Here is a 23,493-nt window from a genome sequence, read left to right on the forward strand (position 1 = left end):
ACCTGCTGAATATGTTAAGGGGCTGGGAGGGAGCAAAACACCAGAGGAAGGAATTCTCGCTGGTTTGACAGAGATAAATAAAACTCAGATTTTCAGAGAAGCATCTTCAGCTGCCCTTCTCAGGTGAATTCTCTCAGCATCTCAGTCAGTGTGCTGGGCCAGAAGACTGCCCAGAGCCCGACACCTTTCCACACAACCCCTACAGAACGGCCATCAAATTCCCCAGCTGTGAGTAAACCAGCATTCAGGAAGACACCCAATGCATCATTCCAACTAGTTGCTTCCTCCAAGCTAAGCATAACTTTTTTTTTTTTACATTCAACTGAAATTAGACCATTTCAAAGCTCAGGTGGGAATCTGAATAATTTAATTTAGCATTGGGAGTCTGGAGCTGTATGCTGCCATAAACATGGAGCACACCAGAAACACAACAAATAATATCCAGACAGAAAGGAACAGCCTAAAAAGTTGTTCTGGAAAATAAAAACCGTGACTGTCACTGACAAGCAGACTGCACTGAGTATTTTCAGGCAAGGAGGTTAAGTCTTCCTCAGTGTGGTTTACCACAGGTCACTCTGCTTGCACAATAACAGCAGAGCAGCGCTCTCCGAATTCCTACTTCCTATTGTGTTTTACAGGCTAGGTCACTCCAAAGTAAATTGTTGTTTTACAAAGTAGTGAAACCTTATCTTGCTACAGAAAAAAAAAAGCCAGTCCTTACTGCCACAAACGACAATGCCAGCTGTTTCTTTCTGTGATCTGAGTTCTGGGGAGTAAGCACCATGACTTTGAAGTGGAGAGCACATCACCGGACTAGCAGTTTGCCAACTCTGAACTGTTTCTTTAGGCCTGACCCCCTGAACTGATTGTATGATGACTAATTCACATGCTAAGATTGCAGTATATCGGTATCACTAAACAGCCTGCATTTGTCATTAAGGGTTTCTTGTAAAAAGAGAGATGAAAGTGAAGTCTGTAATCTTATATGAGCAGCAGTCTATGGCATAAGTACATTTAGAATATGCCACTCCTAGAAAAAAACACTCAGCTCCACATTTTAACTATTTGTTTTAAAATTAGAAAGAAAAAGAAAAAAATCCCCATAAAGAGCAATGCCAAATCCTGTTCTTAGTTACAACTAAGTTATGGGAGAGATCTTATTCACCTACTCCTGCATAGAAAGAATGAACGTGGAGGACCTGGTGGTGTTCTGAGGACACTGAAGAAAAGCTTTATCTTTAGTTTAACTACTACTAAGATACATTTTCTAAAGTAGTATTAGACCTTCGGGGGAACTGTGCCCAGTTTATATTCATGTAACTGGAAGAGGATTTTCATTCAGGCTTTGCATCTATTCCAGAACTCTGCAGGTCCTTTTTGTTTGTTGTTATTAAAGAATTCGCTTCAGTAGAAGGAGCATGAGGTTCAACATAAATTAAATCAGACACAAGCTAATCCCTGTGAGCTTCTTGCCTGCATGAAAAGCTCACCATCGCTGTTGGCTAAGTTTCTCAGGCTTTCTGGTCTTAGAAAGAAAGAAATAAACAAATAAGGTGGGGGTAAAGGGACAACAGGATACTGTACTACAGCAGAGAAATAAGCAACAGAGATCACACCTGTGAATTTACAGCAACAGTTTTGAGTACACCAGTAGCAACTGGTGCTGTACCCACCCTTTTTCATGCTTCTAACAACACATCACAAGGCTTTGTATTTAGAAAAATAGATCCACACCAGCAACTTTGGAAGCTCAATTACAGCACTAACAGGGCCACACTTCTCAGTACATAACCTTAATCCCAGAGGAAGCTCACAAACTCAGAACTCAGGTACAGTAAACTCAGCTCTACATCTTCCTTTTCAGACATACCATAAGATATCCACATCTATCCCTCAGGAAGAGAGGAAACATGCACCCTTCCTTTATCACGATTAATGAATCATTTTACCAGTTTCCACATGACAACTCATGGAGTAAATCTCCACATAAGGTAAGAAAAGATGACACATAAAGGAAGCCTTGCAGCCTAAACACTTGCCACATTAGGAAAGGCTTAAAGGCTCCACATACACACATACAGAGAGTTACAAACCAAAGAACGCACGTACCACAGAAGACAGACTCTTCTCCCTCCAGCCATGCTTCTGGAGAGGCCACAACCACACTTCCCTCAGCCTTAGGAAGCATTTTGCACTGCAGCATTGATCAGAGTGGGCAGACGGAGCAGTTTGCAAAAGGCTGATAGCAGCCAGCTGTGCTGCCCTGCCCTTCCTAAAATGCTGTCGCCCAAACACACCTGTATCAAGAGCCCAATGATATGCCCCTCCCCAGTTAAAGGGAACTGTTCATTCTGTTTATCTACTACAATCAAGATTTATCCTAACTTAGGGTGTTCTGTGTGGTTTTCCACACTGAGTTGAACAAATCGATGTTCTGTTAGGTTACACAAATGCTGCTTTAGAGTTGCTTTCTCTCTCCTTTCTTTCCACCCTCCCCCTAACAGCTAAAAGTACATAATGGTGCTTTGAACAAGATCCTAAACAGCTATTTCCATAAAGTGGTCCAATTCTTTTTAGAGATGTAAGTACACAAGATTCTTCAAATGTGGAGGGACAATGAGTAAAGATTAAAAAGAAAGTAGAAGATTAAAAGGAAAAGGCCATAAGAAAAACTCAAAGGGGGGGAAAAAGATCAAAAAGAGGATTAACCATGTTACTTGTTGTTTTTCAGAAATTAAAGAAGTATGGAGGATAAGGAATTTGTTTCCTTTTGGCCCTAGAAAAATGCCAATTATGGTAGCTAAATTACCAGGATCACATATCAGTATGCTTTGGAAATGTGAGAAATGGATGGGAAATATAAACACAGGGCAATAGCTTACAGTTATGTTATGAATTAAGCCACAAAAATATCAAGATTTAGATACTGAATAAGCTGCCAAAGTTAATCTTTCCTGATGAACTTCAGCAGAATCAGAATAGAGACAACAGAACTGTAGTTTCATCAAACTTGCTTGGCTTACTCACGTTTGATATCTTCAGGTCTCAAGCACCTAAAATTTCCACTGAAATCAAAGGAAGCTGCCTAAGTACACACGGACGTAAGATGGAGCTCCTTATCTACTATGTATATTCATTTTAGGAGTTTTTTTTAAAAGAGGTTTAGGGATTAACAAAAAAGAAATACTTGGAGCTTTTTTTTGGCAAGTGAGCTTGCGATTCTATCGATACTAACACAGTTTTGTTTTCTTGTAAAGTGTTATGACGTAACAGCAGAATAACATTTTGGCAGGAGGGGAGAACAGCCTCCTCTCAGGTCCTTTTAATATAAGCCATTAACGTAGCCCTTTGCTGATGAATATGTTAAAAGAAGCAGGCGCAGATCTCGGCTACAAGCTTGTTGAGCAAAGCCCTGATGTGCCTTCCCTAGATCTACGGGGTAGTTTTACAAGTCAGCTATTTTTTCTGAGGCCCTCCAGCTGGCTTTGCCATGCCCAGCTTTCAGCGAGGTGAGCCCAGCCTGCCCCCTACAGCGGCCTGGCCTGAGGCGACGCCCAGGAGGATTCGGCCACCTGCTGCAGGCCTCCAAGGTCTCAGCGCCGGTGCTTTTGGGCTGCATCAAGAACTGACCCGAAAAATGCCCTGAAAGCAAAGCCAGCCTAAAGCTGATGCTCACAGGAGCAGTCTAATTAGGATCCAAAGCTATTAAACAGATCATCAGAACCCACCTGCAGCCGTGCAGCCTGCAGACTGACGCTTTGCCATGGTTCTTCCCCTCAGCCACCTGTGTGGACACCAGATGCTGGAGGAAAGGCACGTTAAGCAGTACTGAGGGGCGCTGTGTGCCTTCTCCACGGCAGACAGCAAACCACGTGTGTGAAGCTGTACCTGAGTTTCACCTTCAGGAGAAACTGCCCCATGGGTTTCTCAGTCTGGCTCCGCTTCCTCCCCTGCTCACCTACAAGCCAGGCTGGACTGCTGCGTGAGACAAGATGGCAGCCCCTCCACCCTCACTGCCACAGCTCCAGCTGGCCCTACAGCCAGGCGCTGTCCTTCCCAGCTCCACTTCTGAGCTTCCTCAGCCCCAGCAAATGACATACCCCAGCTGCCGGGGCTGCTTCCCTCCTGAGCTGTTAGGAACTAAGTCTCTGCAGGACAGGAGCTCCACAGAAACACCCCATCCCTACTGCCATCCCACCGCTGCCCCAGCCCAGGGACTCACCATGGCCTTCCAAAATCTCCACATGTGGCCTGGGAGCAGCCTCTGTGAGGAGCAGCCATGCTGCTGTATGTCACAAGTCTCCATCCTTGTCCTGGACACAAAATTACATGTTTGGGCTGCACATGGCTTGTCTCATGGTCAGCACTGCTGTGCCCCATGGCCCACTGCCACCACAGCAGCACTGCTGTCTGCAGGTGTGCAGGCCCAGAGCACCGAGGCAGCCACAGCTTTTGGAAAGAGCTTGTGAGAGAAAGACTCGCTGGACTGGCACAGCTGGAAAAAATGGTCCCTTGGTGGACATTGGCAGAGCAGAGGGCTGGAGGTTGCTGGAGAAGTGCTGAGGAAACGGCAGTGGAGGAGGGAGCAGTGGAGGAGCCCCAGTCCGTAACTATGCCTCATGAGACTGTGGGCAGAGCCGTGGGGGAACAAAGGAGCTGAGGGAAGCAGGGAGAATCCAGTTGGAGACAGTGATCCCCTGAAGAATTGGGTCAGTCAAATGCCAATAGCAGACCTGAAATGGGGCACAGCACATGGGAAATCTCAGCTCCCTGCAACACCTCTGAATGCCCCATGGACTCTTCACCACACAAGACTCGGGGTGACCAAAACAGCATTTCAGAAGCCTCTAGAGATTTGTACACTTTGTAATTATTCCAGTATTCATTGTGAAGACAGTTGTGTGAGGGTGGGCCACAAGGAAAGTTGTCCATAGAATCATAGAACCATAGAATGTAGAACAGTTTGGGTTGGAAAGAACCTTAAAGAGCAGCTAGTATCAGTGCCCTACCATAGCCAGGGACGCCTTCTAATAGAGCAGGTTACCCAAAGCCCTGTCCAAGCTGGCCGTCTCAAAACTGAGTACATGTAATAATCACCTAAAAGAGCTGCATTTTTATAGGTATATCCACTTGAAATAATTACAAACAAATAAATGTATGTGGGGAGAAAATATTACTGAAAATGAAATTGCATCCATATGGGGAAAAAAAAAATAAAACAACAAAAAATATGGATTATTGCACAGAGACCAAAGAAAAACTGAGAACAAGATACCAGCATGAGAGCCAAGAGGAAGAGAGTGCAGGAAGAAACAAGCAGCTTAGCCTTTGGTTATGGCCTAAGGAACAACCTGCAGCAAAGATGAAGACACCAAATAGTTAATAAAGCTTCTGAACTGTTTCCAATTCTTGAACAAGGAAGCAATAGTTCTGTTCTTATCAGCAACTGCTCTTTCGTATTTGTATATCAAGCTAGCTTTATTAAATTATTCAGCAAAGGTCAGATGTGATGTGTCTTCCTAGTTTTATTATGATTTTCTATGACATTGCCTGAGTAGCTGAATAATAAACGGTGCATGTCAATATGCTGCAGTGCTGAGATATCCACAGGCACTCTGGATCACGAGACTACACCCATCAGTTCTGAGGCAACGTAAGTGTATTCAACAAAGGTTTAAGCTACATATAAGCACTTCTGTGTGTTGCTTGTATAAACACAACAGTGAAACAGAACCGAGCTCCAGCACTGTGTACATACACTGATTTTGAAGCCTACTTGTGCAATATATAGTTTGTAAATATTTGAACCAGTTCCTTGCTAATAATCTAACTAGTTGAAGCCTTCAGCTCCTTACAACTGATCAGAACTTCCCAGCCTGGAGTGAGCTGCCCAAAAGTGCTGGGAGAAAATAGGTAGTAAAAAACTGGCAGACCTAAGTGGCTATTACCTACAGTGACAGCAGAAGCAGATTGAAAATTTGGTTATTTTACAATAGACCAAGATCTTCAAATCCGTTTGTGTGATTCTTTAAGATAACTTTATGACTCCATATGATATATGCCCAGATTCATAGTTACTGAAAGATGCATAAGGCTTTTTCAGCACTGGCAAATGACAATTACAGTGTCTTCTATGTAATGTAAAGGAAATACATATCTAATGTTAATTGAACGAAAATTTAGTGCTTTAGTTTAGTGTAGTAATTTGTGTTGTTCCAGATTAGTTTATCTGGCTCTAGGCAATATCTAGACATCATTGCAAAAGCCAACATAAATTAAAAATAGGATGTAGGTTTTCTTTCAGTTGTCAAGTAACAGAACACTGCAGTGAACGATACAAAGAGCATTATGAATTCAAGCTGTTCCTGGTTCCTGATGGTCTCATTGATATTGCCTAAAATTTATTTCTTACTTTTGCAGACATATCTTTTAGCAATCCACTTCACAGACTTTAAGGTCAGAAGACTGTGTGGATAGCAATGAAAACTTTCATGGTTACTGATGCAGGAAAAATGTTTGCTTTACAAATTAGCAGTAACCAACATCGCTCTGTTTTTTCTGGTTGATTTTATTTTTATTTTTTTTAGAGAGTATGGGTTATTTTTTTATAAAAGGAAGACGTAAAATCAGTAATTTTTCTAAAAATCAATAATAAATTGAAAATCAGGATTGTACCAGACTAATAAATATTTGTTCATCAAAAGCTGTCTTTCAGAAGTTCCCAAGTCCTACACCTTGGTTTAAACAGCTGTTGTTGTTTATTTCCACCTCACAGCACATGCAACACACATATTGCTCCCCACCCCACACACAGAAAGAAAAAAAAAAGAGAAAAAAAAGAAGAGGGAAGACTCCTGTAAGTGAGTATGTTTTGGATTCAATTGATATAACATTCCACTAAGCTTTTCCATGGCATTTATGTCAAATGAAATACCCACAGCAGTCTCATGCTCTTTTGACTTTCTGAGCACTTAGGATTTGTATTCCAGAAACACATGTGGCTCCCAAGAAGCTCTTCAGCCTTGGAAGTGATAACAAGGAGGGATCAGAGTACCCCAAGTAATCCTTACAGCTCTGTCAACAATTCCTATGGCACATCATAAATCAGGAGAAACCTGCTTCGTCCCTCTGCCCCAGCTCCTCATTTCTTCCGAGCTCATCCCAGCTCCCTGACTGCATGGCTTGCCTGCAAGAGAACAGGATGACTTTCTCCATATCTGTCTCGTTTCCAGGCTTGCCAGCTCTTTATTAGTCTCTCATGCAAGGAAAATCTTGGGAGACACTTGAAAAATAGAGGATCAAGACAGCAAAAATGCCTGCTGTTGAGCTTTGTGTCCAGAAAGCACCTCTCCAGCATCTCCGCAGGGACGGAGGGAGAAATGCCAGCTCTGTTCCACCCCAGTTGCTGGAACGTTAGAAGACTGATGGCAAAGTTGGAGTTAGAATCATTCCGCCTGCACTAAAGGTACAGCCCTTTGGGGAAGAAGCAATCACACCATCTAGTTCCTAACTGCAAGTGGCTTTTATCCTGTACTGTAACTGTAACTGTATCCTGTTACAGTTTATGTACTGCAAACCGGGGAAAAAGGCTCATTAGACCTTTGTGGCAAGCCTACGACAGTGCACAAATGCCATCAGTCAAGACCTCAGAAAGGGAAAGACAATGGAAAAAAAGATCAGAAAAATGAGAAGCTTAGAGCAGGAAATAGGTATTAATAAGAGACTTAAATTTCAATTGCCACAGAAATCAAAAGCGTACCAGAGAAACGTAACCTAGAAGGGAGAAAAGAAACCCCCTCTCTCCATATTTCAGCATTTTTAAATGCCTTCCTCTCAAAAATGTTATTCCTTCATTTTCTAACTGATAAGATAGCTATTTTTCTTCCAAACAACGAAATAAAAATAAACACTCAATAAGTACATTAGAGCTAAAAATTTCAAGATGGCTAATTCCCTCACAAAATGGCGGGGAAGTTAAATGCCCACCAACCCTCTAACAACAATGTACCACTGAAATGTATTCCAACCGTCTGGAGGGGTCTTTCCCCATGTTTCAGTTGCTTTTTGCTAACTGCTAACAAATTCCTGAGGCATTTAAGGATGAAAAAACAATCAGTGCAGAAACTGCCCATAACCCATTTCTCATTAGAGTTGTAGCACAGTGTGAAACCATCCTAGCTGACCTACTGGTGCTGAGTTCAAGCTCTTCGAATGCACAGTAAAGGCATGAGGTTTTTGTTGTTGGGAAGACATACAGTACTAATAGTGCTTGGAAAAAGACAAACCCAGACCTCTGAGCAGCAAACAAGCAGCACCTGCGCACTGAGGCTGCCCAAGGCTGCTCTGGATTGTGTGCAGAAGACATTGACATAAGGAATACACCTTGAGTTGAAGATAACATGGTTTATTTCTTCATGATATTCAGATTAAAATGTACCAATGTATTTAGCACAATACTACACTTTAGGACAAAATCATCAGTGCTTTGCAAGGCTTCATAACTGTTTATTCATTATAAATAGTAAATATTTACTGAACTTTTTACATGAAAGACGTTTGTTTTTTGTTTTTGTTGTTTTGTTCGTTCGTTTGTTTTTTTACAACATGTTGTTGGTAGAGGCTGTAACACAAAGATTTCATTTTTCCCTCTCCCTTAAGACCAATGTGCGAACTAACCTCTGTACTGAATCTAGTCTAATGCTCTACTTCATTGTCCTTAACACTAAAAGGAATGTATTTGTGTTCTGCCTCTCTCTTTGTTCAAAGAATAGAGAGAAATAAATAACACCGCCTTCCATCTTCCTGTTCCTCTCAACATCACAAAACACAAATTTATTGACATTCTAAAATGTCACAATGCAAACTTCTTGTAAACCTTGGTTCCTATAATTAATTTCTATATTGGATATCACTGTATAATTTAAACAACTGTGTTGTGTACAGGCCCATCTCTGTTCATGTCCTGTACATCACTAAAAAATGTAAACGTAATCATTTTTCATTACCGTTTCCTGAAAATGACCTTTAAATCATGATTAACAAGCTGGATTTTAGCTGTCCAGCACACTGCAACATTTCTGTATTTGATCATTAGGAATTATGCACTGCAAAAATAAAAGTACCTGCAAAAATATAGTTCTGATTCTATCTATATGACTTTGGATGATTCCAAAGTTTGTGTGAGGTACACAGTATTGCACATTGCTAGGCAGTTGTGAAAAAATCAGTCACGTCGATTTTTTTCCTCCATGTTTCTTCAAAAAGGTACAATGGACCAGGAAAACTCCACATAAAAAGAGAGAATGTATTTTCCATGTTACATGAGATCTTGTCTCTTGGTAAAGCAAAACTTGTGACATTTATTGACAACATGATTACAGAAGCATAGTAAGATTACCAGTAAGTTGCTCTGGAAGCCTTTTGCATTTATCCTAGCTTCCCAAGGTCTGTGACATTTCCTCTTGATGACAATTTCCAGTGTGTAACGAAAGAGGTTCTGCTGCCCATGCTTCAGAAACTGGGCAGCTTTAACTGAAGTTTGACTGAAGTTAGACTGAAGTCAGCACTGGATGCCAGATGAGTCAGAGTATGCAGAGCTCAACTGCTAAATTTCAGAATGTTCCATTTGTCCCAATCAATGCATATTAATTTCAACAAAAAAAACGGAATGTTTTGCCAGGCAGCAATATTAAATTCTGCTCTGTTTTGTGTACCCACTCATAATGAACTATGTCGCATTTATTTATTCATTATTGCTTTTGGCCTTTGTCTTCTGTATAGCTTTGTTCAGTCTTCAAAAGTTTACTAAAAGCTATGACTGGAGAGAACAGAACAAGCCTACTTCTCTCACTGGGACTGCCCCAGTTTAGACTGCAGTGTGTTGAGAAGATCCCTGGTATCCAAGCTCTGGAGCGAGACCGGAAAACAACACCAGCTTTAACTTGAAGTGGACAGTTCATTTATGCAATATCTGGCTTCAGATAATGAAAGGCACCTGCAAAAAAAAACAAAAGAAGCTTTTTAAGTCATGCTGTGACAACCTCACAGCATGGGGCCATGCCAACTACAGGTTGACATTGTCATATTTAATATTGAGATATCAAAGGAAAGGGACTAATATTTTTATTCCTGGGACAAGTTTGACAAAACTCTACGTATCTGGGATTATATACTGTAATGATTCTTGAGCTGACCTCATTAAGAACATGTGTTTCTAATAATGGAATGCCAGTGGTTATTTCGATTTGGACAGCCCTTATGTTTTACCTAATGGCAATCAGGTTTCATGTCTCAACAATTAATAACATCAAGATGTTGTTGACATCACTTAAGAAAATAATTATGCAGCAGAAATCTTGCTCAAACAATCAGCTATCTCACCACTGCACTCCACTTGATTTTGGAGAGTAGTAGCAGTTAGCCATTAGTATCTATTCCTGCAATTTCCTTTGTTACAGACAAACAAATACATACAACTGATAAATGATTGCATCGCAGCACTCACTTTGTCCATATTGCCCATACTGGTAGCCCGTGACAGGGTCCATGCTGTAGCCGGTGGTGCTGTAGGTTGGTGGGCAGTAGGACTGGGACGTAGGCAGGCTGTCTAAACTCTTCATGTGATCTAGCCGCTGACTGCAGCTGGCTGAGACAGTGGTGGTGGGCTCCAGACCTCCAGTCAGAGGGGACAGGGCATAATCAGTTTGGGGCTGGTGAGGCACACCACCATGATTAGTCAAGAGTCCCATTACCTAAAACGAAAGGTAGAATAATTGAGTAAAAACACATGGAAGACTGTATTGTTGTAGGAGCTGTAGGAGTCCGCAAGTCTTTCATTGATTTCCTAAAACAGGTAGACTTGGCATTCAATCTACGCTTAGCTAACTAATACAAAGAGCAGAAAAAGCTGTATTACCCATCAAAATAAAAACGGATGACTAGGAACCCACAAAAAGGGCAAAGAAGGAAAAGTAATGTCAAAAACTATTGTGATCTTTGTCTGTCTGATCTTGTGCCCCAACCAGGATTTCTGCAGATGTTTATTCCTTGGGAACTCAACCATAATGGAATAAGAAACAGATAGTGACTCTTCACCTATGCAGTTCTGCATGGTCTAGCAACGCAGAAAAGCTATGAACAAGTTTACATACTTTTTTATTTTAATCTAAGATCAGCAGCCTCTAAAATGAAATTAATTTGGAGCGAATCACAGCAATACCATTGACAGAAGTACCAAAGATCCCAGCACCAAGAACATATGAACGTAAATATGTGGGGAAGAGGCAGAGCAGCCCTAACTCCTGTCACTGGATACACACTGCGTGCCAGTCTGAAGATCTGAAATGCAAAAAGGTGCTGCTCATTATACCAGTTCTCAACTTTATCCTGAGTTAGAGGAGACAACAGAAATGGTCTGGCTGTCCAGACTGACTTCAAGTCAGCTGTGCTGTGACTCCCTTAATAAGCTGCCCATACAGAGCTATAAAATCGACAACTGAATTGAGATTAAATGGAAAGAGCTAACTGGAGAATACGTGCGTGTGTCTACAAAGGCTCAGCCCTCTAAGGTGTAATTTCCAGTAGAAAAGCACAAAAGATTTCAAAAGCATCATGGTTTTGAACAGGAGTCAAGGAAGCTGCAGTGCTAAGTTCTTGGTTTACAAACATCAACTCACATTATAGGCTGGTGCGTATTTGCGTTCCCAGCACATTTTGCAAGTAAGTTCTGTTGAGAGAATTGCTTGCTTCTGCTGGACAAAGTTGCACTTCAAAGCTTGAGAAACAATTTGCAGGTTAAGATAGAGAGGCGACGTTCTGCCAAAACAACATAACCTATAATTTTAAGTTGGTCTTCCTCCAAAAAAGCATTACAAATATCTGACACACACTTTCTGATAATCATTTTGCTTCACTGTACTTATTCTGACCTACCAAAAATTATTAAATTTGCAGTCTGTTTTGTGAAGAATAAAGCCATGCTCATAGAAATAGATCTGGTTCCTAAAGTTTTGGTGTCCCTTTTCAAATTGTATTTATTTTCCATTGCAACAGAAGAGGGATTTTTGTTGCAGAGAGCTCATAGTCCCAGCTCAACAAGCTCTGAATTATTTGTTTTTAATCAATAAATGAAACAAGCCCCAGGGATCACAGTTAGAGAGTAGGAAGGAAGACAAATCCAGGTCCTGCATGTCTAATAAGGAAAAGAGCAAAAGGCATAAGCAGAGGACTTCAAAAAGTAACGCCCAGATGCCTGCATCACACATATAAATCATGTCTTGAGATGCACTCAGCACACCTCACTGTGAAATCCTAGCACTGAAGTTAAAAACACCAAGAACTTGGATTCAGGTACAGAATGTTATATATTTTTTTATATATTTATACTTAATTCAAATCTCTTTTTCAAGTCACGAAAACCTGTTAAAAGAATTTGAGATTAATATGATGCAATTTAAAAATCCTTTGAATGACCAGAGATTAAGAAATCATCATACTAGAAAGGCAACCTGAGTGGTATTTTGTCACCAAAAAAAAAAACCACTAAAAGCTGAGATTACGGGACTCCCAAGTTTTCCTCCTCAAACTGAATTCTGAAAAGTATTACAAATTTTCAAGATTATTTTAGTAAGTTCTGCTGTTTTAGGAAATACACATATTTTTCTTGCACTGTTGGAAAGGGACATGATTGTGAAAATGTAGCATGTTTAACGAACGGACATTGCATCAGCAGCATACAATGTTAGATACGTTATACTTTCAATGAACATAGGTTATATTAATATTCATCGTTTAAAATCAAGGTTGCGAACTTAAAAGAATAAGAAATTCCACCCAAAAAACCCACATATCTTAACATAAATGTTTATGTTAAAAATTACTGCTGTGAAAAATATTTACTTTGGCGCAAGCATCATGGTTTTGACTACAGTTTTAAACATCCATGGTTTATCAGAAATCTGAAATAAGTGCACAGCCCTTTCCATTCCTGTATAGCACCTATGAAATCCCAATATTTACAGCATTTTACCATGTTCTGTTCCAAGTTCAAGAGCAGGGAGAACAACCTGAGCTCGTGTTGCCCTCACAGCCCCGCTGGAGTCCTGATGCCACTCCTCTGCACTTGAGCTCTCACACCACATGCCATCTCTACCAGGAGTTTTATGATGGATTGCTAAGTTGGGCAAATAGCTATTTTGCCAACTACACACTCTAAGTAACTTAGGTCTTTTCTGTTTAATATTTTCAACAGAACAGAGCCCAAAACAATTTTTTTTTTTTTTAAATTAACCAGAAAATTGTACAAGCCTTTAAACATCCTTTATAAGATGCTCCTAATAGATAGTCTGGAGAAGAACTGGCACAGCACCCTGTCTTTGAGGTGGGGAAAACTGGGATAACCATCTTCGTAGAAATGTCTTCTTCAGAAGCCTTAGGAATCATGCTGTAGTTGATTAGTATCTAAATAATTAGATTTTTGGTTATGTCTGTTTTGAAAGCTACAAGGGAAGTAGCCTTAGGGCAGAAGTCTTTCATATGGTATGTGCCATGACCTTATCACCCATACAAGAAGTTACAGGAAGGGCATGGCTGACTTTCACCTAATCAATTAGATAGCCATCAATGGGCCGCGTCTGCAAGATGCTCAGCACCTTCAGCTTAGTAGCATACAAAAGACACAGGAAGGTCTGGGTTTTGCAACACAGATCTTCTGCTAGCATTAAACAGTATAATACTAAATAAGTAAACAGATCTGATCTTTTTTCATTAACCATTGTGAAACATTTATTCAGTCCACATGCCATTAAAATTACCGGAAAATGTGCACTTGCCTCTGAATTAATTGGGGAAAATTGAAGTAGTAATTGTCACCCTCACCAATCTGGATCTCAAAGAAATTAAAAGAAGGAAAATCAAGGGCAGATCTAACATTGAGAACCAAATGCTGCTGTAATTGTTCCATTTATTTTAGAAAATAACTCCTACGAATGCAAAAATTCAGGCTGGTTTACATCACATGTTTTGTTTTCCTTAGAAGCAAAAAATGTTGATCTGTAGCCTTTGAGTTTACACAATAAAAGACAGCGTATATAATTAATAAAGTTATTTGTGTATTCTGTTAGCAGAAAATGAAGGTGTATTTAGGAATATCAAAAAGAACACTATGAATGGTAACAAGTCAACTCTATAAAAGTTTTCACGGAGCACATCCCAAACATCCGAAACATTCATTGGAACAAGTCTCTAGCTGTTGGAGTTGACACAGCATCTCTGGGTAAAGTTATGATCCAGGAGGAAGAGAAATCGAGTGATGAAAGCTTCAACGCCACGTGCACAACATCTGGTCCACTATCAGCTGGTAGAAAATACTTCTATCATTAACGAAATAAAGTCCGTTAAAGTGAGAAAAGCTCATTCCATTTAAATGAAGCACTATGCCCATTAATGTGGTTGATATTTAAGGATGTAGGACCTACCATAAGCGCAATAAAATTCTCATATGTTTTAATTCATTTACGCATGCCTGCATTTAATATGCTTTGTGACCATGTCTGCAATTAATATGATTTATGAGAAAAGAACATGTGCAATATTTTTTGGGTACAGTGATACATTTTTTCCCCCTCCTGTGAATGAAAGATTTAATGAAACAGCTCAAGGAAAATTGTTGGCAGTTAACGTATTAAGTTGAACTGACAGAATCACGAGTAAACTTTAGTGGAGTTAATGATATCCTCTTATCTGACCCTGACACATTTGCAGCATGTAATTTACAGAAGCTCTGTCCAGGGAATCTTGACAAATGCTCCTAACGATGTCAGGGCAATGTTCCATTCTAATGTAAAACAGATGTGGGTCAGATACCCTCATTCATCACAAACACTGCAAATTTCAAACTCCTTCTGAGATGAATGGCATTACCTGCTGTTAACTCTTTTCACTGCAGAAAAATCTCTCACAAACAAAATACTGCACTGTAAAGCACATAAAAATGTTAGCCCTAATGTACTATAATGGCAGATTTCAGTAGATTGTATAAAATTAACTAGCTACATGGATCTATACCTATAGGATCACAGAGCTGCATTTCTGACTCATTTCTTAAACATGAATATTTCTGCTGGATATGTGAAGAAACCCAAGAGTAAGAATTCTGTGCCAACTGGCAAGCACTTGGAACCAAACACTTGGTTAATAAAAATAGGAGCAAATATATCAACTTTGAAGATCCGATGATCTGACCTTCTGTGTACTTGAATCAAATGAGGCCTCGTACTGATTTCACACCACTAGACATCAGTGGTAGCTACACTGAAATCAGAGAAGGTGCAGTGGTGTTACCATTTAGGACAACTGAGAGGATAACTTGATCCTACAAGAATTATATTTTTAACTACAGGAGATTACTGATGTCCACAACATTACCCCCGTTTGTCTGTAAACTAGTGCCTATTTTCAGGCACTAGATCGTGGACTCACAGGACTAGGTAATTCTATCAAAATAATTAAGAGAAATTCTCTAGATCTTGTTGCATGGAGAAGCTTCAAAAATGTTAAGACTGAAAAGGCAAAATAGAAGGCCCAAAGATGAATATATGTTCAATTTTATATCATATATTATTTATATATTTTTAATGTAGTTAAGTATACATACTTAATATCCCAAAATTGTTAGGCAGTCTTAGGGATTGTAGGTACTGGCTTGTGAGTTTAGATTGTTCAATATGGCAATATTACTTAGAGTTGTTCATAGCATAGGGTTAGATTTTCCTTTCCCTGTAAACTCTTCTCTCACCTACAGCTCAACCCAAAACACAACAGAGACAATCCAGCCATCATCAGAAAGACTGGAGGCAGCTGGACTCGCACAGGCCTTCCCTTCACAACTAGAACACACAGTTCTGTTTTCTGGAAGCTAGACAAACAAAAAACATCTTGTTTTCCTTTTCCTTTCAATTCAAACACTAGTTAATTTTGTCACTGTCAGAAGGCCTGGGGATGTGATCTGTGAAGCTTTTACAGCAAGATTCTCACGGAACTCCGTTTGGCCCTATTACAGCTATTACATGGTCTTACAGGGCTGGATCAACCAAGGGGAAGTTGCTACAAAATCCCTGCCAAATAGTTAAAAGAAATATTACCCATAAATGTAAAAAAGATGACAAACAAACATTGCTGAAGTAATCTGACCTGTAAGGATTTATTCATGAAACCTGTAAGGGTTTATTCATGAAGCTTCCATTAGTGTCTATGCCAGGGCTCTAATGCCAGGTTTAAACCATCACCAGGACAAACACAAATATTTTGCTATTTTGACTAGGCAAGACTGAGCCTCTTAGCATTCTGACTCAGCACTCAGTCTTTCTTTTACAAGGAAATGATTACTGTTACTGATATCCTGGCAAAAACGAACCAAAAAATCAGGCAGTTCTCTCTTGAGGGGTTGGAAATTTTGAGGCAAACTGAGCCCCACACATTTGAAGACAGAGGCATTGCTTCCTAGAGCACCTTTGCTGTGGATTAAATTTTGCTCTTTCTGATCCCCACTGCAATCCCCACAGGCTTTTCACCGAATCACACTGTCATATTTTTAGTATCCTCCTTTGGAAATCTAAAATACAGAACATAGTTAAGTGATGGTTAAGTGATTACTCATAACAAAGCCCTCATTCATGTACCAGCCATTAACTGAATAAATATGCAAGTACTTACATTCCTGTAGACATTTTTATTCTGCAAATTCATTAAAGAATTAAAAGTTCACCAGTGCATGCAAGTCACATGAAGAAGTAAATCATACTTTCTCTTAAGTGGTCCAAATTTAAAGTCTATGTGCAGCAAATGCAAAACACTACTTTAAGAGCTGCTGTGCAGTTAAACAGTCATCTTGTGTATACTGTAAGTGATACAAATTATTGTGGAAACAGCTGAGTCAGTCTTGTGGGAATTCTAAAACTTACAATATCACAGAGTGCAAAATAAGGCTTATTTTGGTTCTTGTGATGTCTGTTAAAAAAAAAAAAAAAAAGATGTGAAATTACCATACAGATTTGTTCAAAAATTTTGAGATTATTATATATCAGGAAAATGCTTTATGCTAAAACATTTTTGTTTGTGTTTTAAACTCCAAGGCAAATAAACAGACTGTGTTTGTTTTAAATGGGAGTTGTTAGGGGTAGGAAAAACTCAGGCTTCATTTTTGAAAGAGATTTTTTACCTGAAGAGGATTCATCATGGAACAGCAGCCAGGTGTAAGAGCAGAGAAACATCTAGCAGTCACAATCATAAACTGCTTCAAAATCTATGAATTTAAGAACTGTCAAAGCTTCTGGATAAGCATTATCTTCTTACAGTGCCTACACAAAGGCACCTTCAGAAAGAAAACCTCGAACACTGAACTCTAAATCTGCTGCGGTTTGATGGCTGTAGTGTGGAAAACAAACTGTGATTAAAAATCACAGTACTTACTGATAAGTTTCACCCATACTGTGTTCCTTTACTCTTACATTTTCAGCAGAGTCCAGACTTCTGTTGCTGTTTTCCCTCCCCTGCCCCTTCAGATTTCTGAGCAGGAAGAACAGACCTGTTTTGGAAGGCTGCATTCTGCCCTTGAAAACGTTCTGGCAAGGGGAAGGTGAAACTGGAAAAACGCCCGGGGAAGGAAGCTGGACAATGAAAATGTAAGGCCACCAGTTTACTGTTGTAGTTATACTAATAAATATAATTTATGCATATAATGAATATGTTTATATATTTTATATTCATAATTACAATATTTACAAAATGATGTTATTATTTTTGCAAGGTAACAATTATGGAACTATTGAATCTCATATGTTGATCTCATATTCCAGAAATAGAAATAATCCCATTGACTGAACTTTTTCATTCTTTCACCTAATCTTAAATCTAATGTATTTATTTTTACTAAAAATAAAATAAAATCGCTCTCATTAAAATTGTATCATGTGAATTAAGTTTCTTCCCCACAAAGAAATCCCTGACCTGTTCTTGTTCATTAAGTAAAGAGTTCTTAAAGCCAACACCACAGTGACAAACACACGAGTTCTGATTGGGAAGGAACGTAGAACTAAAAAGCATGTTTTCAGCTGCATAGTAAGTAGAAGGTGTTGCAAAAGGCTTAATGAATTAACACCTGTTTTTTCTTCCTGCCCTGTTAATAAGAAAATTTAAGTTGATTCTTTAACAGAACGTTCTCTTTAGCAGAGTTAACAGGACAATATGAATATATCTAACTGATTCGACAGCTGCCGCCAGGTCTGCACCTCAGGTTAATGAAAACCAATGCTCACAAAGACTAACCCAGTTACCTAGGATCTATCTCATCAGGAGAAGTTACAGGTTCATTCTTAAACTCAGGCAGTGAAATGTTTTGACAGTACAAGAAAGAAACCCTGAAACAGCTGCCGATTTTACTACTGTTCACAGAAACGCTTGGAATTTTCTTATCAAGATTGGTCTTGAGCTCCAGGTAATTGCATGAGAACTGCGAAGTATTTTCAAAAATATTGTGATCTCCTGCACATTCAACATTCCATCTTCTTTCCATTTAGAAAATACAGTCTTTAAAGCTACTAGTTAGGCTCAGTTATAGATAAAGACAATAAGGAAAAAGAAAAAGTAGATCTTAGAAGTTTTCTAGAGGGCTAGGAGGAAAAGAAAATCTCATGTCCAGCAGGGCACAGGTTGCACACATTTGTTCTTTCTCTGTTAAAAATTTACCTAAAAGGTAACTGCAGGAAGCAAGTAGCCTCATGGGCAGCAATGTGAGCACAGCGTTGCTGCTCACTCTGAACCTAAGAGCAGCCAGAAACAGCACGCTTCCAAACCTGCAAACTGTGTAGGGCAAACTGTGCTGCTTTGACATTAATAAAAAGCACATGACAAGGTCAAGGGATGCCCATGTACACCGGAAAAGACCTTTTCCTTGTCTTAAATGAAGCAGTTCAAAATATTGAAATCCTGTCTTAAAAACAATCTGCTCTCTTGTAAGGCCAAACACCTGCAGCTCTTGCAAGACAAATGTTATGGCAGTCTGTCTTCTGCTTTACAGCCAGAGAACCAGGGGTGATTGTTAATGTCGGACTCAGAAAGTGCTATGGCAGTTCAGAGGCACGCTCAACTCCTGTACACACACATTCACCTACAGATACGCTGCTCCCTAACAATTCCAAGTTAACCAATTTTTGTTAAAAGAAAATGGCACTAAGCAACTGGAACCTAATTTGAAAAGGAAATACAATATCCCCAGAAATGTATGCATGAAAGCCAAGAAGCTGCATAATAGGCATAGAAAACATAAAAAATATGTGATTTACATATATTACACACTAATAATCTCTGTTCTGCCATTATATTTATAGAGCGCTGGCTGAGATGGAGCGCTTGTGGCTTGGTTGTTTCTCTATTTGATACAAACAAGGACACTCCTAGCTATCAGTTCCCCAAGACATCCATCACTAGTTTATTCCCGCAGAAGCCTATCTTCGACAGGTCTGCAGGCCAGGTTCTCACCACAGCCAGGTGGTAGCAAGGAAACCAGATGCACAGTGAGAGCCATCCATCATCCAGAGGGGATCTGCAGATCCTGCTACAATGTAATAAAGGGCTGAATGTTAACCAGGTGGGACCCTTCCTATTCTCTCATTCTTATGAACAAGAATACCGTTTTATTTCCCAGTAAACTACCGTCCTGCAAGACAGCTACATTAAGTTCTGCTTCTTAAAACTGAGCAAGATGTACAATCCTCTAACTTCCAAGTTCATGGCTGAAGTGATAAAAACAAAGTTACAGCACCCCAGTCATTTCCCCTTTTCTTCTGTGCTTCACCTAATGCTTGCCTTGAACGACATGTCAGTCCATCATACCCAAGAACAAAGTTAGAAAGGAAACATCCCACACAGCAAATAAAGCATCCCCAGAGGTCTGCATGTCAAACCCTCAATTGGAACAAACTGAAGTTGAAGGGAAGAGGAGGTTTAAGTCTGGTAAGACTTGAATCCTATGAATCTTAATATTAGATTTTGTTCTGCAAATTCTGAGGCTTTTATTTTTTACTCACAAAAGATGATTTGGGTTCAGACAAAGCCCCCACCTTCTCCCTCCCACTGAAGTCGCTGTAAATTCACTCATCCACAGTATATCCAAAGTGTTTTTCTGAGAGACACACTGATGGGTGGAAACATGATTTAATTGCTCACATACCCAGACTTACTGTGGTCAAAAATCCACCAGCTAGCAAAAAGATCCTCTCTCTAAACCTAAATCCCACACACACGGAGAGCTCTGCAACGTGCCCACTCAGCAGCAAAATTCCTGTTTCTTTCTTAATAAAATCACCAGTGCAGAACTGGCTTTAAACTTCCTGGCTACACTCAGACACCTGTGGTGCACAGGTCCCAAGGAAGCCCAGCAAGGGGATCCTCTGGGACCCTCCAAAGCCAATTGAAACACATCTTGCACTCAGTAGCATAGCACTGATGTGATCAATATCTTGGTCTCATCCTTCAGGCATAGAGCACAATCATTGTTTCTCTGGAATCACAGTTGTTTCACATAATGAACAGTTTTATGCAACGAAGAAGGCAGAATAGTTGCAGAGACACAAACCCTGGGTGTGTCATTTAATCCCAAGGTGTCTCTGTTATCACTTAGGCCCCAAAACTGTTTCAGAGGTGCTATTTTGGTAACAATACGTGAGCATTTTAGGGCTGCTTTTTTGTTTGTTTGTTTGCTGTAAGGTGATGGAAAGATATTGATCAGCCAGTCAGGTTCATTATTCCATTGTCAAGAAGCTGTTTAACATCTAAGTGAATATAAGCGATCACCTGTGGACATTCAGTGATGAACACATAGCATCAATTTCTGAATGATCTGCCTCCTTCTAAACTTGTTGGTAAAGGTGCAGAATAAAGACTACAGTTCTAAAGACCAGGGCAGAAGAAGTTTTAGAGCAGAAAATCAAAGAACAGCAGAAGCTTCATAGCATAAAGACAGAGCTGGGTGTAAAGAAGCCCAGAAACTGATTAAAAGAAGTCTAATCTGCTCCAGAATCTCCTTTTGATTATATCAAACCTCAAATCAGCAAGACTTTGGGGGGGGAGGAAGCCTGCCCTCACTGTTTTGTTCCACTTTGCCCAGACATCACAAGATTTCTTTACTGTTGTGCTCAACTTCTGTGTCACAGACAATAAAAGCTTTGTGAAAGAAAAAAAAGATCACATTTTCCATAGCCAGAACCAACATACATTTAAACTGACACTAACAACTACCTTTGATGGATTAACGCTCAATCCTAGAAGATATTTATATCCAAACTGTGGAAGCCTTGAACACTATGAAACCAACCATTTTTAAAAAGTCGTGGCTTTTGTTGAAGATTGCATTTAGAAATGGGAATTCTTTAGAACAAAATCCATTCAAGTCTTGTTGGAAGTACATCCGTTTGTTTTTTCTGTTGGTATTTTTTTCTCGAGGTTTCAAGCCATAAAGTTTTGTACTCCACTCTATGCTATAGGAATCTGTGAAACTTAATTACATTTACTGTTACAAAAAAGGGTTTATGAACTTTTGCCTTTGGGCAAAAATGTTTATTTCATTGCCTTTGTTATTCATTCTTTTCAACTCCAGTGCCTTTGAACTTTTCAGCTGCACAGAGTTATCACCGTTGCACAGGAACCAGGAACTGTACTCCCAAGATGCAAACCACAAGTTGAAGAAAACGAAGGAGGCAAAGATATACGAGTCGTTATTTTGGCCACCCTTTGTGCCATTAAAATCTCATTTTCTGCCTATTAGAATGCCCTCTCCCTGCTTAGGCAGTGGTGATAGTCGGTGATTAGTGTGTAATTGAGTATAATTGTCTTTTCACTTTTCATTTGTGTCATTCTGAGCTTCTCTCTGTTTTTCTAACCACTTCGAGGAAAAAAGGGTGGAAAGCAGATAAAGCCGTTAAAACTCTCACTTTCAGCCCTGAAGAGATTCCTGATTGTAATTATAGATTGCATCCTCTTTGTGACTTCTCAGAATTTAGTGGACATCTCTTTCCGAGCACCTGGGCAAAGCTCTAGCTAATAAAATAAACTACCATCTATTCAAGTTTAACTAATAATGTCAGCTTCAGACAGATGCCTCATGTAGGAAAATTTAACCAACCTTCTGACACTCAATTATCAAGGCAATTTATTAACGTGATTTCCTAAGAAGAGCTCATGCAAATTAGAAAAACAATTACGGCAGTCATGCATTTATACATTGCCGAAGAGCAGTAATGCTCCTAATTTATGTGTTTATAACTCGATTATAGCTCATCTCAAAGTGCAGTGTTCAGCCCTCACAGCTCTCCTAGCACCACTAGCACTTTTCCCGTAGTGTCTGCTACAACCTTTGTGAGGTTATCTTAAAGAGATTTTATTCACTCAAAAGCTACAAGACCTATTTCTGTACCTAGCACTGGTTCTTCAGGAAAACAGCAGTACCTTACCAATGCCTAACAACTGAATATAAACACAGACCCTGTAGGATTACTTTATAAATCACTTGAAATTAAATATAAGCTATGACTCTTGATTCAGCCAGTAGGAAGAAAAAAATAAAAAAAGAAGGAAACTAGCAAACTGAAATCATGTGGCTTATATAAAGAATACATTATGGTTTAAATTTGGCAATTCATTATACTGTGGCCTGAGGGAATAGACTCTTTGGTTCTGGTATACAGCAAATCCTCTGTCTGAAAACACAGGACTGACCTGAGGTGAAAGGCCATTGCCAATGGCAGGGTTCATGGGATTTGAGGGCCCGGACGGAGGCACAAAGCTGTCTGTATAGCTGGAAAATCCATGCCTGGTGCTGGGTAGGCAATAGGCAGAGCTGCTCTCTGGGTTTGAAGGGAGGCTGCTTTGGTGTACAGTGCTTGGAGGGAGAGGCTGAGGTCTATGGACTGTACTGCTTGGATCAGACACGGCTGGAAGGAAAAGAAACACGTTGATCATTTCCCTCCTCTTTTCCTAGGTAATAAGTTCATTATGTGAAGCTCAATTTGATATCATTTCATCAGAACCTGCATGGAAGTACTGATTAAATAGAACAGTAAGCCTTCAACATTGCTAGATATCTAGCTGGCCAGTAAAATTACATAAAAATTCCATGAAATCGTCATTATTAAATAGACCATAAAAGCCAAAACAGACTCGCAGTTTTCAGACAATTCTCAGCAAGTGCACTGCTTAGAATTAACACCACAAAATTATATATAACATATGAAAAAATATATTTTAGATGAATGTATTTTAGTATATAATAATACATAAGCACGTACACACACACATATAAGCTTACATATAAAAGAAAAGCTTAATTTGTTCAGAAGACAGGCTTCTCCTTTCTGATCCAGGCTACCAATATTCACAGAATTTCTGGTGAGGTTATGACAAATACCATGCTGAAACTTGCTACTATCCGATGCAAAACAATGG

General features: G+C 39.7%; 1 protein-coding gene and 1 long non-coding RNA gene across 4 annotated transcripts in view; both read right to left on the minus strand.

Annotated features, from left to right (window-relative positions):
* The window catches only part of LOC128081986 (uncharacterized), a 54,713-nt gene extending 52,395 nt beyond the window's left edge, over positions 1 to 2,318 (minus strand). The window contains exon 1 of the long non-coding RNA XR_008207490.1: positions 2,110 to 2,318. This is a non-coding gene — a long non-coding RNA (uncharacterized LOC128081986). The remainder of the gene's footprint in view (positions 1 to 2,109) is intronic.
* Positions 2,319 to 8,538: 6,220 nt separating this feature from the next.
* PAX3 (paired box 3) overlaps positions 8,539 to 23,493 on the minus strand; it is a 63,555-nt gene continuing 48,600 nt past the window's right edge. For 2 of the 3 annotated variants that reach the window (XM_052686298.1, XM_052686297.1), the window contains exons 7-9: positions 22,768 to 22,982; positions 10,505 to 10,751; positions 8,539 to 9,994 (exon numbers count right to left, since the gene is read on the minus strand). In XM_052686298.1, the coding sequence (XP_052542258.1) occupies positions 9,960 to 9,994; positions 10,505 to 10,751; positions 22,768 to 22,982 (497 nt within the window). In that variant the 3' untranslated portion in view covers positions 8,539 to 9,959. Of the gene's footprint in view, positions 9,995 to 10,504; positions 10,752 to 22,767; positions 22,983 to 23,493 lie in introns of those variants that run through there. The other variant, XM_052686299.1, reaches the window with a different exon arrangement.

This window comes from Tympanuchus pallidicinctus, unplaced genomic scaffold, assembly GCF_026119805.1.
Source record: "Tympanuchus pallidicinctus isolate F22 unplaced genomic scaffold, pur_lepc_1.0 scaffold22, whole genome shotgun sequence".
NCBI classification, from domain to species: domain Eukaryota; kingdom Metazoa; phylum Chordata; class Aves; order Galliformes; family Phasianidae; genus Tympanuchus; species Tympanuchus pallidicinctus.